At 43.0% G+C, this 14,884-nt stretch overlaps 1 protein-coding gene across 1 annotated transcript; it reads left to right on the top strand.

Annotated features, from left to right (window-relative positions):
• Nucleotides 1–284: 284 nt before the first annotated feature.
• On the top strand, nucleotides 285–14,619 carry NODAL (nodal growth differentiation factor). Its single transcript, XM_030568910.1, is given in 4 exon segments — nucleotides 285–434; nucleotides 5,684–5,834; nucleotides 5,939–6,486; nucleotides 10,441–14,619. Coding segments are annotated over 4 exon segments (1,002 nt in total). The 3' UTR covers nucleotides 10,594–14,619.
• The last annotated feature ends 265 nt before the right edge of the window (nucleotides 14,620–14,884 follow it).

The raw sequence follows: 14,884 nt of genomic DNA, 5'->3' as shown, positions 1-14,884 counted from the left end.
CTGCGGGCGGTGCGAGCCCACGCCGGCCGGCAGGGCCCGGGGACAAGAGGGAGCCGAGCCCCTCGAAGCTGCGGCGGCGCGGGGAGGCGACAGGGAGCGAGGGACGAGACAGGAAGATGCCAGCCCGGCACTGGGGCCGCCTGCTCTGGGCGCCTTGGCTTTTGCGCCTGGCGGGGCTGGCCGGAGAGAGCCGCCCCCGGCCAGCGAGAGCCCCCCGCCGCAGCCCAGCCCCGGGAGGCGCCTCGGGGCTCGCCTCAGGAACAGGCGCTGCTCCGCCAGTCCCCATGGTGAGCGTGTACCGGGGCGCCGGGCTCCCGGCCCGGCCAGACAGCGCCCGCACCCTGCGGCCGCACCGTAAGTGGCACCAGCAGCGCCACCTGCGGCGCCGCTCAGCCTGCCCACGTTGGCTGCAGACCTATGAGGCCTTGTGTCCGGCACCGCGCGCTGCTGTGCTCGGGTGCTGTCATTTCTAGGTCTATCGTGGGTGTCTAGCAAGGGCGTGGTCGCTGCTGGGATCCAGTGTTTGCTGCAGCGCGAACAGCGCAGCGTGCTGCTCCCTGCTCACATTGTAGTGTCTCCCCCCGGGCTGCATTAGAGCAATTAGTGGATCTGAATGAAAAGAGGAGGAGAGATTATCTATGTCATATCTCTGTCACACACATGTTCGTTTCAAGTAAGATTCGCCTGGATATAAAATTTAATGTCTAGTATGTATACATACAGATCTCACATCCTTTTCTAACTGCGTTTAGAATATGTTTGCATATATATTTGCCAGTTCATACTACTGTTGTGAGCAGCAGGCTTTTGTGTGAGAGTTACTGCTGATTGAGATAATATCATTTATTGGACAGAAGCTTTCCAGCTGCACAGAGCTCTTCTTCAGGTCTGGGAAATGTGTCCCCGCTAAATGCAATATCAACACACTGAGCACGTTTCCCTGACATGAATCAGAGCTTTGTGTAGTTGGAAAACTTGTCTCACTCACCAACAGAAGTTTTGGTCCAATAAAAGGTATTACCTCATCCACCTTCTCTCTGCAATATCCTGGGACCCACCGGGCTACAACAACTGCATATAGCTACAGATGAGAAATTCCATGGATCATGACGCCTTTCACTGACTGCTTTTCAATTCAGGGTATGTCTCAGCAGTTATTTGGGGGATAGATGCATAGATGAATCAGTCCTGTGTTCTGCTGTCTCCAGAGTGCGGTGCACTTAGGGCTTGATTTAAAGACAAGGGGTATGTCTACATCTAAAATTTTGCAGCGCTGGTTGTTACAGCTGTATTAGTACAGCTGTATAGGGCCAGCGCTGCAGTGGCCACACTTACAGCAACCAGCGCTGCAAGTGGTGTTAGATGTGGCCATGCTGCAGCGCTGTTGGGCGGCTTCAAGAGGGGTTCGGGGAACGCGAGAGCAAACCGGGGAAGGAGATCAGCTTCGCCGCGGTTTGCTCTCGCGTTCCCCGAACCCCCTGCAAACCGCAGGGAAGGAGACCTGCTTGCACGGAGGTTCGGGGAATGCGAGAGCAAACCGGGGAAGGAGACCAGCTTTGCCGCGGTTTGCTCTCGCGTTCCCCGAACCACCCTGCAAACCGCAGGGAAGGAGACCTGCTTGTTCGGGGAACGCGAGAGGAAACCGGGGAACGAGACCAGCTTCGCCGCGGTTTGCTCTCGCGTTCTCCGAACCACCCTGCAAACTGCAGGGAAGGAGACCTGCTTGCTCGGGGTTCGGGGAACGCAAGAGCAAACCGGGGAAGGAGACCAGCTTGATTACCAGAGGCTTCCTCAGGTATGCTGGGATACCTGCTTATTCCATGGAGGTCAAGAAAAGTGCTGGTAAGTGGCTACACTTGATTACCAGCGCTGGATCACCAGCGCTGGATCCTCTACACCCGAGACAAAACGGGAGTACGGCCAGCGCTGCAAACAGGGAGTTGCAGCGCTGGTGATGCCCTGCAGATGTGTACACCTCCTAAGTTGCAGCGCTGTAACCCCCTCACCAGCGCTGCAACTTTGTGATGTAGACAAGCCCAAGGTAAATGGAGGCACCCAGGATCAGACTCTCACACTCTCCAATGCTCTCTTCTTCCTTTTTCTCCAGTGCCATGCTTGTTTCTGTGATGTCTAGTAGCCTCATAGATTTTTCAAATCTCCGTGCCAGACAGCTCTAAACCTCCCAATCCACGTCCCTGGGGCTGGCTGAATAAACTCCGCAAGGGAGAGAGTACCTGTGAAAGAGCCTGACTGTAATGCCGTTCTCCCTTCAGCTGTGGTGCCCTTTGTGGTTGTTTCTTCCTGAGGCAGAGAATGTGGATCCATGCCCCTGCCAGACATCAGTCACCGCAGAAATCGGAAAGCATTTGCAATCCACATCCTGCCACTCTCCTTTCAACCATGGGGCGGATTAGATTGTCTCCAAATCATCATCCCCAATGGCCATCACAAACATGAATAGGTCCCATCCCAATCTTCCCCTTTTTCTTATAGCCTTTGTTTGGAAGAGAAACAATCAGTTCCCTTAAACAATGGTTCTCAACCAGGGGTCCGGGGCCCCCTGTAGGCCAACCACATCCAGCATTAGACTTGCTAGAGCCCAAGGTAGAAAGCCGAAGCCCCACCACACAAGACTGCAGCCTGGGGCACCGAGCCCTGCCGCCCAGGGCTGAAGCCAAAACCTGAGCAACGCTAGCTTTGAGGAGCCCCTTTGGTGTAGGGCCCCAGGCAATTGCCCTGCTTACTACCTTCTATATATACACACCTTGTTCTATACAGAAAAACCATTGTTGTGGTACAGCTGGGCTGTGGAATTTTTATAGCATGTTGGGGGAGGGCCTTAGAAGGAAAAAGATTGAGAACCCCTGCCTTAAAAAACTGCTTGCTGCTTTAACCTCTTGTAGTTTTGTAAGCAGTCCCCATCGATAACACGCCGGGATACAAGCCCTCAATCTTAACCTGTTTTGCTTACTCCTGAATAGGTGCTTGAACTAGGGGTTCTGGGACTGCTGCTGCACCCCCGGCTTGATGTGATTTCCATCATATACAGGAAAAAGAACAGGAGTACTTGTGGCACCTTAGTGACTAACAAATTTGTTTGAGCATAAGCTTTTCTTTGTTAGTCTCTAAGGTGCCACAAGTATTCCTGTTCTTTTTGCGGATACAGACTAACACGGCTGCTACTCTGAAACCTGTCATCATATACAGGGTTTACCGTTAGTTTCCATGGTTCTCAGCACCCTGCTATACAAATTGTTCCAGCACTACTGTACCCTTGTGCAATATGTGCAGCCCCCCATCGCCATCAATTTATTACCTTCAGCTATTGAGCATTCATTTCCTCTTCTGAAAACTTGTGTGTGTGTACGGAAATATGGGGCAGTTTACAGCCTGCCGGAACAAGACTTGCAGAATAATTCCACTGCTTTTCTGTCCTTTCCTCTCTGGAGAGAGACCCTGGAGGTTGAAAGTTATTAATGGATTTTCCTAGGCAATCCTCCAATTATTTTCAGCTGGCTAACTTTCTGTAGAAAATCCTAGGGAGCGGAGCTACCTTACATGTTTCCAGTTTCAAACCTTTGACAGAATTTTGAAATTTGGAGGGAGGAAAAGCAGAGGACATATGAGCTGTTGGATGTTTTTTGAATTTTGACAAAAGTTTAAATTTTGAAACTTCAAAATTATGTGAAAAAACTGGATCTTTTTACAAAAGTTACTGGGAAATTTTTCCCCGTAGTTTTGCCCAGTTCTACTAGGGAGAGTTGAACATTCTCTACTGCTATCCTTTACCAGCAGACAAAATTCAATATCATAGAACAGTGGCAGTGCTATGTGAGTCATACCTGTTACATCATCTTAGATTTACATGGCATGGTTACAGATGAGAATGAAATAATTCATCAGTGCCGTGTGTAATAAATGCTTTTAATAATTTAAAAAGTAGGAGGACGAAGAAACAAACTGATCATACAGTATTATAAAGGAGATATATGTTGGAGCATGTGAGAACACATATCCACTAAACTGTAGTCATACAGGGCCAAACTCAATTCTCAGCTACAGCTGTGCAAGTTCTCTGAAGCAAATTCTAGGGACAGAATTGGGTCCACAAACTATACAAAATAAAATTGCTAACTTTTGTTTGAACAAAAGTCATAAAAAGTTTGAATTAAAGGGGGGGAAGGGAGGAGGATATAGATTCTCCTAATATACATGATCTTATTTATTGATTCTCCCCTCCCGCCCAGGAATCTGATCAATCTTGTTTAAGTCAGACATAATTCTGAATGGCTGAATTTGAAACAAAAAATTATGATAATTTTAACATCAGTATTTGATGCAATAGGAGAAATGCTTGTATTACTTAAAAACAGGAATAATTAGAAGCAGGTAAAATGTTTACTAAATATAGCATGACTAAGGCATACTGGAAAACTAAAGGCTCTAAATGTCACTGACATTTCTGATGAGATCTTAAATCACTGGTTCTCAAACTTTCATACTGGTGACCCCTTTCACATAGCAAGCCTCTGAGTGCGACCCGCCCTAATAAATTAAAAACACTTTTTAATATATTTAACATCATTATAAATGCTGGAGGCAAAGCGGAGTTTGGGGTGAAGGCTTACAGCTCACAATGCCCCAGGTAATAATGTCATGATGCCCTGAGGGGTCCAGAACCCCCAGTTTCAGAACCCCTGTCTTAAATCATGAGAGCAGAATGGATTGTGCTGTCTCTAGGAATCTCAAAATAACATTGTAGCTTTATTGATTTAGGTGAGTTAGATGTGGTAACTTTATAATAGATGGTTTTTATTTTATTAAAACTTACTCTCCCTCTCCCTTTTCTCCACACTAAAAAAATTTATTATTCAGGGAGTGTAACAATACTGAATCATAAGAACATTATGTAACAAATGCAGATTATAAGATTACTACATTGTAGTATGTTCATCAAAACAAATGTAGCCATATTATTTATATTGTATGTATCTCTATAATGGAATGCTCCCTGTAATGTGAAATGTGTAATATGGTATGAAGTATGAAATACAAATGTAGCACAATGTGGGCCTGCTCTATCACTGGGGGCTCCTAGGTTCTATAATATAATATACAAAAAAGTTAAAAATATTAGAAATAATAGAAATATTAGAAATAATATTAGAAATAATCCATTCCTCGGTCTTAACCAGTTGCTGATTTACTGGATAGCAGGATTTAGGTTAGGCCCTGAATTTTCTTTCTAAGGTATGTATTTCTCAAGCACCTATACCACTGTATATATGTTAAAGGGGCTCTAGGAAGACTCGGAGGCATTACACGTATATACGGTGATATGGATGCTCTAGAAACACATATCTTGGAAAGAAAATGGAAGAAAACTTGCCAGCCATAGAAAGTGAGATGCAGTGATCATAACAGTTCCTTCTGCCCTTAATATCTATGAATCTTATTGCTGCATCTGTTGAGAGTTGGTTAAATCACCTTAAAAACATCTCTCTTCTGTTTAACTTACAAATGTCTCTGTGAAAGGTTTTTCTATGTTCTGTCTAAAATATATATATATTGCAATAAAAAAATCATTTTCATGATGAGAACTGATCTCAGAGAGAAGATTCTTCTGGTCCTTGTACTTAGTTGTGTAGCTGATGTTATCACCTGTGGATTTAAGTTCCAGTAGAAAATCCATATCTCAAACTGGCCTTGCTTGTCGCTTTGCACAGGTGTTGATCAAGTGGGGCAGAAATGGGTAATTGTATTCAACTTCTCATCCATTAACCCAAGGAAGGAGCTGCAGCTGGCTGAATTAAGACTCCATTTGTCCAGGCTGTAGGGACACTCTGACCCTGATGATGCCCCAGTGCTGCTAGATATCTTTTACCAGCAGGAAACAACTTGCCAGAGTGATGGTGACTGCTGGATAATCTCCATCTAGGCTCATTTGCTGCCTCATCCACCTTTCCCTCAAACTGGATGGTCCTAGAAGTCACAGAGCAGCTTTCCAAGTGGTTCAACAGTAGCAATTCAACAAAGAATTCATCCAGGAGATCTCCAGCTCAGACAAGGAGATATGCCACACATTTGCCTAAAAAAGAGCGCAAGCACTGTAAATTGAATTCTGCTGACAATCAGGTGCTCCTAGTGCTTTTCTCCAGTTTCTCCAAAGGAGGGAAGAGACTGGGAAGCTCAACTCTGCTGCAGACGGCTAAGAGTTCAAAGTACTTTATGCAGGGCACAATGCACCTGTGGAGTACCAAGACGCACAGGCACCACAAGAAGCTCCAAGAGCTGCTTTTACAGAGCCCAGAGGGAGCTGGTTCTAAGTCTTTGTGCAGAAGAGTGGACTTCCATGTGGATTTTGATGGACTAGGCTAGGGCTCCTGGATTGTATACCCCCAAAAATATAATGCTTTCTGCGGTGAAGGGGAATGTCCCACATCACTTGAAGAGGAATTCCAGCCCACTAACAATGCCTACGTGCAGGTAAGATCCCTTTTCTGATCAGTCTCAGGATTTCTCAATAAATAAAATTCTGATCTTTGCAAATTGATAAAATGTATTGTTTTCTCCATGTTAGAACCTTCTTATTGAAAACTCATCATTACTTCTATTGGAAACCAGCATGACTTCCTATCCCCCATCCTCCCGGCATTCAGTATCCTTAGGGAGCATTTCTAAGACACAGATGTTAAATTGCTCCTTTCTATTTAATATTTTAACAACACTTAGTAGGGCAGGAGTTCTCAAAGTTTTAATAGAATGGACAACAACTTAATAAAGAGAGTGCCTTGACACTTTCCTCCCTCTCCATAATCTCCACAGCATTCCTTTGGCAACTACACCTCTACCTCGCTATAACGCTGTCCTCGGGAGCCAAAAAATCTTACTGCGTTATAGGTGAAACCACATTATATCAAACTTGCTTTGATCCACCGGAGTGCGTGCCGCACCCTCCAGAGTGCTGCTTTACCGCGTTATATCTGAATTCATGTTATATTGGGTTGTGTTATATTGAGGTAGAGGTGTACATCAATTCTTTACATGCAAAAAAACAACAACAACAAAGTATTTAATTCATTATTAGCTTGTCTTAGTGCATTTTAGTAGCTAGAAACAAGAAGGGAGAAACCAGCTGGTTCTTTATGGACGAACAGCAATTCCTTGCAAACCACTGTTTGAAAATCGCTGCAGTTAGGTCTCCTAGGCTGAAAATCAGTCTCTATGCTGCCAAATGAAATTTAAGAGTACTTTAATGCTCTTTTCTAGTTCCTTACCTTTTAAGTTTAACAGGACTGCTCCAACATACTAGTGGATAATCATTGTTGAAAGCCTTGGAAAAATGTAACTTTTTCTAGGATGGATATAAATCATAATATTTTGCATTTCTTCTACAGCACCTCCTATCTCAGGATAAAGCACTGAAAACAATTTAGCTTCAAAACACCTCTAGATAAGGAAACCGAGGCACAGAGTGATTGTCTTGTCTAAGGTTTAACAGTAATCTGTAGAAGAGCTGGGAATAAACCTAGACCTCCTACCTCTGTGTCTTAACTATAGGCCCATTCTTCCTCTTGTGCATAGTATCTAAGAATAGGGACTTGGGGTGAAATACTGACCCTGCCCCCCTCCCCGATGTCAGTAGGAATTTTGTTATTGATTTCACTAGGGTTAGAATTTTACCCTGGGATGCTGTCTAAATTCTTCCTTTTATCTCCCAAAGTTAAAATCGCAGAGAACACAAAGTTTAGGCAGCCAAATGAAACATTTGTCAGGCTTTTCTGAAGAGCTATATTTTTTAAGACAAATTTAAAGATGGATTGCAAATAAAATATTAAAATTCCAACTGCTTTACCAATGCTTACTGAATGCCTCCACTAGCCAGCTAAGAAATACATTATTACCTAAAAGCTCCCTGTTTACTTTTTTACATTCCTTGATGTCCATCCACCTGGATTGTTGGCTCCCACTTCAGTGTAATATCCTAGCATTCACCGTGCTGGTGATTCCACAGCTACAATGTTACTTCAGTGTGGCAGTTTGCATTTTTCTAAGTTCTTACTATTTTAGAACTCCAGGGGATGATGATTAATTACGTGCAGAATTCCTTTTTAGGCTGACTAAATGGGTATTCAGCAGCTATAGATGAAATGGATGGAATTTTCATATTTTATTTACAGTTCACCTTTAACATTCTGAAACATTTTTACAGGCTACATTAATTTATATTTTTGGGGACACTATTTTGTGAGCTTTGTAGCAACAACTGGGTGGAATGTTCAAGTGTATATGAGTATCCTGCCCTCTAATGGTTAGTCTACACTGAACATAAACTCTGATATCACTATAAAAGTGTGAAAAATTGGCAATTATCCTGTTGTGCAAATAAATTGCTAGAAAGAAAACTATTTTCAGGTTCCTGAGAGCATATTACAAATAATGAAGAAAGGAAAAATGAAAACGGAAAACTAATTTAAAACATCAGGTACATGACAATGTCCTTTGTCCAGATCTTACTGGTTCTGACTTAAGTACATAGGAACTTTCTTATACAGTTAGATCTGAAAAGTCAGGCACTATACAGGTTAATAGTAAGGCTGGATGGGAAATCAAATTTTAATTCCACGAAAGTGAGATTTTTGGAAATATTTTTCAGTATTTTTATTGATTTCAAAGTTTTTTTTTCATTGAATTTGAATTTTCAGTATTCATACATCCTTTTCTATTCAAAGTGATATTGGTTATTTCTGGAATAGGTATTTGACTGATAACCTGTTTGTACTACCTTGTATACAAATAGTACCAAGTTTTTCAGTATTTGTATTCAGTCTAATAATGCTTCAAGAAAAAGCACGAACAAACAGTGGCATGGCAATTAATCTGATCATTCATGACTACTTCAAGGTTTGTGAGGGTACATAAAGAAAAGTGATGATTGAATAGTAAGCATTCAAATGCTATATTTGGAAAAGCCTTCATGATTGATTTTTGTGGGAAGGATGGGAATGAAAACACACTGCAGTTTGTTCTCGAAGCTTTGGGACATGCAAATATAATTTTTCAAGCACAATACACTTAAAGTACATTTAATATTTTTTTGCAATCTACAAAAGCTTAACAGGGAGGCAGTGTTGACTAGTAGATAGAGAAGACTGGGACTCTGGAAAGTTGGATTCTATTTTCCTGTCTGCTATAGACTTGCTTTGTGATGTTTGACAAGTCAGTTAATTGCTCTATGCCTAAGATTCCGCATCTGTACAATGAAAATACATTTGAGAAGTGCTTTGAGATCTTTAGATGAAAGCTGCTTTGTAAGTGCAAAATGATATTTCAAATCATGAAATGCAATTGCAATTCTAGTTTGCAATCAAACATCTGAGAGCCTACCTACCCACCTCCTCATTATGGCTTGTAAATGCAAGTGAAGAGGCTTTGGACCCATTATTGATCACCATTGTTTGTTTCCTTAGACAGGAAAAGCTATGCTTTTAAACAAGTAGTAGTTAGATCCTGACTCAAGCACTAATATTTGGACATTAACAAATTTGGAGATTATCCTCCTGCTTAAACCTCCCATTTTAGAGAATGATACTGAAAATGTGGTGAAGATCCCACTCTAGCTATACTCTGATTCCACAGATTTCTTTCATCTCTTTCAGTCTGCTGTCAGTCCTGGAGCACAGCAAGAGACTGTACTGATAGTGATGCTTTAACTACTTCTAGCCATGAACATGGGCAAGGTGTCCATGATGACTTCATTACACCTCTCACCAGCTTGATGCTATTGGCAATAGATGGTGTTGACTTGTTTGTGAGGTCTTGTAGTGGTGGACTTAATAGCACTCTGCAGCTTTGGTCCTTTCTCTCAGGCCTTGGCTACGCTGGCGCTTTACAGCGCTGCAACTTTCTCACTCAGGGGTGTGAAAAAACACCCCCCCTGAGCGCAGCACGTTACAGTGCTGTAAAGCGCCAGTGTAAACAGTGCCGCAGTGCTGGGAGCACAGCTCCCAGCGCTGTAAGCTAATCCCTATGGGGAGGCGGAGTACCTGCAGCGCTGGGAGAGCTCTCCCAGCGCTGGGGCCGCGACCACACTTGCACTTCAAAGTGCTGCCACGGGAGCGCTCCCGTGGCAGCACTGTACAGCTGCAAGTGTAGCCATACCCTCAGAGAGCCTGTCAAATGACACTAGCATCTGCTGCTTTGGCACCTTAGTGGCTGAATTTCAAGTTCTCCAAAAATTAAGTCAGTCATGCTGCTGCTCACTCCTTGGATAACTGCTCACCCCCTTGCGCCCTACTACCTGACCTCTCTTTTCTTATTACTTGATACCAAGCAGCTGGAGTCAGGGCGTTTTGTTTCTTTTATTCTCCCCAAAAGGAAAAAATAATCCCCAAACACCACCACCTTTAATGTGACATTTGGCTTTTTTTTACCCTCTCGAGTTTGCTGAAATATTATCACCCTGATTGTGTCCCTGCTTCGTGTTGCAGCTCACTGAGAATGAGTCCACTCTGCATGCTCTATTATGAAGAGGGACAGGTTACAATAGGCCACAATGAGGACATGATTGTAGAAGAGTGTGGCTGCTACTGAGGAAACTGCAGAGCTCTGTGCAGGCTTCAGTTCTAGAGGTAGGAGCTGGAGCCCCCTTTGCATATTTGCAAAGTTACCATGAACAAGACAGCCCTAAAATGCAGCCATCTTAAAAGTTACACAGCATTTTGGACAAGGGGAAAAAGGAAATTTCCCTACTCATACATGGAAAGGATGACAAGCTGTGCCAAACCCCAGTACTTTCACTTACCAAAACAACTCAAAGCAAAGTATATACATGTGTGTGTGTATATCACTATAACTATTAAAATCAGGTAGCTGAAATGCAAATTGCTGTACCGTCTGTGACTAGCTGTCATGAGTTCAGGATGAACTATACTGGAAATGAACTGGTAAAACAAATGTTTTTCATATGACTGCACATGCAACTTGAGTGTGTTTTCTTGTGCAGGAATATAATTGCTAATCTGTCCAGTAAATAAAGATGAGAACAATGATGTTTAATCCTGTTTATTCTTAGCGCAGAGTCCAGGCTAGCAGTGTATTTTAGCACCTCGGCGGTAAGTATCTCATGATGAGTGACACAACTTTTGATCTACAAGAGAGTTCTCAAACTCTTCTAAAGCATGGGCCATGTTTTAATAGTGAGATCATCTCAGGACACCTCTCCTCCCACTTATGCTCACATTAACTATCTCATGCTTATCATCCCTGAGCCTGGGGTGCTGGACTTGAGGGCACGACAGCCCCCCTTTCAAAGTAATAATAGCAATTGAATGCTTTACAATTTTGTTCAGTGGCTTTCAGCACCTCCACTATAAAAACTGTGCCAATGCCCCCATCCCTATGGCAACCACTGCAATTGTTTACAAGGGGAAATAAGAAGAGAGTGTTTATATATTTCTCTCTTTAGTGCAAGGTATTCTTTTTTGAAAAATAATTTCTTAGTCTTCTTCCCCTTCCATCTCCACTTTTTCTCTCTCACATTACTCATTTATTTCTGCTACCTAATCCCTCCTCTCCTACAGCACGATTCCCTGTTGCCTTGTCAGCCTGGGGGCTAGTGTCCTGAGTAGTCAGAGCAGCACAGAGGCAGAGCTATGGGACAGGCTCAGAAACATGGGAAATGCAGTGCCAACCATGCAGCCCCCTAGGCTTCATACCACTTAACCATTATGAGAAACTTAAAGATCCAGAAGATTTTGTTTTACACAGGGAAAAGCAGCTCCTTCAACATTAGCAATTCCCCTCCTCCCATACTATGGGGAACAGATCCAATCCCAAACATGCTGCAAAGAAAGAAAAGGGGCAGCGGCACTAAGGACCCTTCTGTTTCTCTTCTGCAGCTGACAATGCGCAGAGAAGCTTTAATATGGCTAAGGAGAAAGAAGTGATTATTTATGGGTGCACTTATTCATTCCAAGGTACAAAAATAGTATTCCAAGTCACATGTCCTGGTAGAGCCCCAAACCAATAGCAACCATTGTTCCGTACTTTACACTGGCAGTTCTCAACGAGAAGTCATGAACAGCTATCACAGGATTGCAATCACTCTTTAGTTTTCATAAAGCTAAATGGGAGGATAGTCCCAGGACAGTCCTGAGATTGTAAAGTTCAAGAACTCTTATAAAACACTTTATTTTCTACCCTCATTCTACACTGAACTGTTTTGTTCTTTCTGGAGTATTGTTCATATACCAATTAAAAGGCATCAAGGCTTAGCTGGTACTTGGACTAGTTGGCACTGTTTTATAAATAGGAGACATCCTTGAAAACCAATAAAGGAATCATAAGTATTGTACATAAAATCAAGCATGTGCCTATTCATGCCATTTTCTTTGTTTGAATGATCTTTGCCTACATTTTACCCAAAGAGTGAACAGGCACAAAGTGAATTGTATTTTACATAGTTGCCAGATTCCTTAGTTTACCAAAGGTCATTAAGACCTAGTTTTAAGAACTAAAGTCCTCTTTCAGAAGCTATTCTGAGCTAGTTTCTTCACCAATACCTGTAAGACCTCTAAACCATTCATGATTTAAGGCTAAGATTGTGTCATGGATATTTTTAGTAAAATTCACAGGCAGGTCATGGGCAAAAAAGAAAAATTCACAGAAGCTGTGACATGTCCATGACTTTTACTAAAAATATACCTGACAAAATGGGGATCTGCAGATCCTCACACCGCCTGAAGAAGGGCAGCTGTGCTGGGGCTAGGAGCTGCCTGCAACAGCTGGGAGCTGTAAGGATTCCTCTGCCAAGGGTTGAGGGTTCCCTGGTGCCTGCTGTGGGCTGGGTTGTGGGGTTCCCCTGCCACCCATGGCAGCTGGAGGTTCTGCAGTAGCTGGGAGCTGCAGGATATCCTACGACCCGCAACCACGTGGAGTTTCAGGGGCTGCCAGAGGCACCGCGCTAGAGGCGAGGGACCCTGCAACTCAAAGTCATGGATTCAGTTACTTCTGCAACTAAATTGTAGCCATATCATGATCCCCCCTCAAATATTTTTTACTAGCTCACAATATTTCTCTGTCCCATCAAACTTAACTTGATCACTTGTCATGTCAAATCAATATGAGAGTCATCTTTTCACCTGAGGTCCCTCAGCACTCAAGTTCTATTTGGACTGTGGGAATGAATGTTCAAGGTCCAAAGCAATTCTTTAAGAATATGGGTTTGTCCCAAGTCACTGGCCAACACTTCCTTCACCCCAGAGGCAGCTGTTCATCAGGGGATTATGTACGTAAGCATGAGAAGTTAGTTCCTCTTCAGGCCCAATCATAAATGTATTGCCCTACATTGCTTCACTGTATGTAGTAGCATGGATCACTGCTGCACTGACAACAGTGCAACTAAAAAAGCATTAGTGGGCAGAGATGCTACAAAGTTGCTACCCTCCCTTCCAATTGTTTGCTGTGATATTAAGGGGAGGGAACTAGAACTTAGGGGTACAATACCAAACTCAAGGAATAAATGTCTTTTCATCCAGAGGATGCATTAAGTGTGAACTATGAATACAAAGAAAGCCTCATTAAACTGCAACCTATACAAGTGTGTTTTTTAGGATTAGTGCTGCAAGTCAGGAAATAAGATCCATCCAGTGTTATTATTCTAACCTTCTGCAGGCAAAAGCCCGGAGTTATTTTGAGCACTTGGCTCTGCACCCTTTGCTATGAGGTGTGAGTGACATGAATGATTGGTTTATCATCAGCTGCTTTTGTGGTACACGAAGAGAAGTCAGTGAGCAAGGGGATGAAAAGCCCTAGCAAGCAAAAATGCTTATGTTGTGAGCATCTAAGTTAAATGTCACCCAACAGCAGCCACTTCCTCCCACTGATTAGGGAGTCCCGTACAATAATCCTCAGCTAGAAACGTGAGATCCATGAAGAAGGGAGGAAAATGGACAGGAAAATCTAGCCCCAAAATGCCCTTCACCTTTCATCTGGACTTTTAAAGTTTTAACCACAAAATACTGGAAGAATCTTTAAAGAGAACCATATGTAACTGCAAGCAAGAGGTCTATTTTTTAAAGATACTGACTTCCTCTCACCAACCAGAAACTCATCATAAAGAAAGTAAAATCCAACAACATAGTTTAATATAAGCAAGATCTTTATTGATCTCGTAACAGCAACCATTGGTGAGATCTTTTTTTCCCAAACACCTGTTTGTTTCAAGGACAGTAAAAAACAATTGTACAGAAGTTGCCTGATGACTTTTCAGGCAGTCTCTGCTTTTCAGCTAAAATCACGTTTAAAATTGAAAGGGGATTGGGTAGGAAAGGGAGAAAAGAAGAAACTGGCAATGGGACTTTTTGAAATTTATAAAGGCTTTCTAAGAACCATGAGTGTATAAACATGTCTCAGACACCCATGAATTGTCATAAGATTGGTACTGACCTCTATGCTCTCCAAAGACACCTTCACAACTCGGCTAAGAGCTGTTTCACAACGATGCAAGCAGTTTTCCTATTCGAGGTGAAGAAAGGCACTGGGATCACCATCGCGCAGTGATGCAGATATGGACACTGGAAGCAGGATGGGGAAATCACTGTTTATTCCCAGTGTCAATAGGGACCAGGGAGCTCACTGCCCTTTTTTCACTCCTGGTGTGATTAAAAAAGTGGTTAAAGCTCACTCCTGCTGTATGTTCCTCTTGGATCCTGTTTTGGGTTTAAATTATCCTTGGATTTTGGTATTTAGAGCAGTTTTGTGGGAAGAGTCTCTCTGCAAGAACTGAGGTTTCACACATCCACTGTTTAACCTCCATACTTAGCAAAGTTAGTCTTCCCCGTGCTGCTTTACGAATCTAAAAAAGCTTCTTGGGATTTTAAGT

This window comes from Gopherus evgoodei, chromosome 7 (assembly GCF_007399415.2).
Source record: "Gopherus evgoodei ecotype Sinaloan lineage chromosome 7, rGopEvg1_v1.p, whole genome shotgun sequence".
Taxonomy (NCBI): domain Eukaryota; kingdom Metazoa; phylum Chordata; order Testudines; family Testudinidae; genus Gopherus; species Gopherus evgoodei.
Note: the sequence above shows the minus strand (reverse complement) of the source record. Positions and strands in the feature narration are given on the sequence as shown.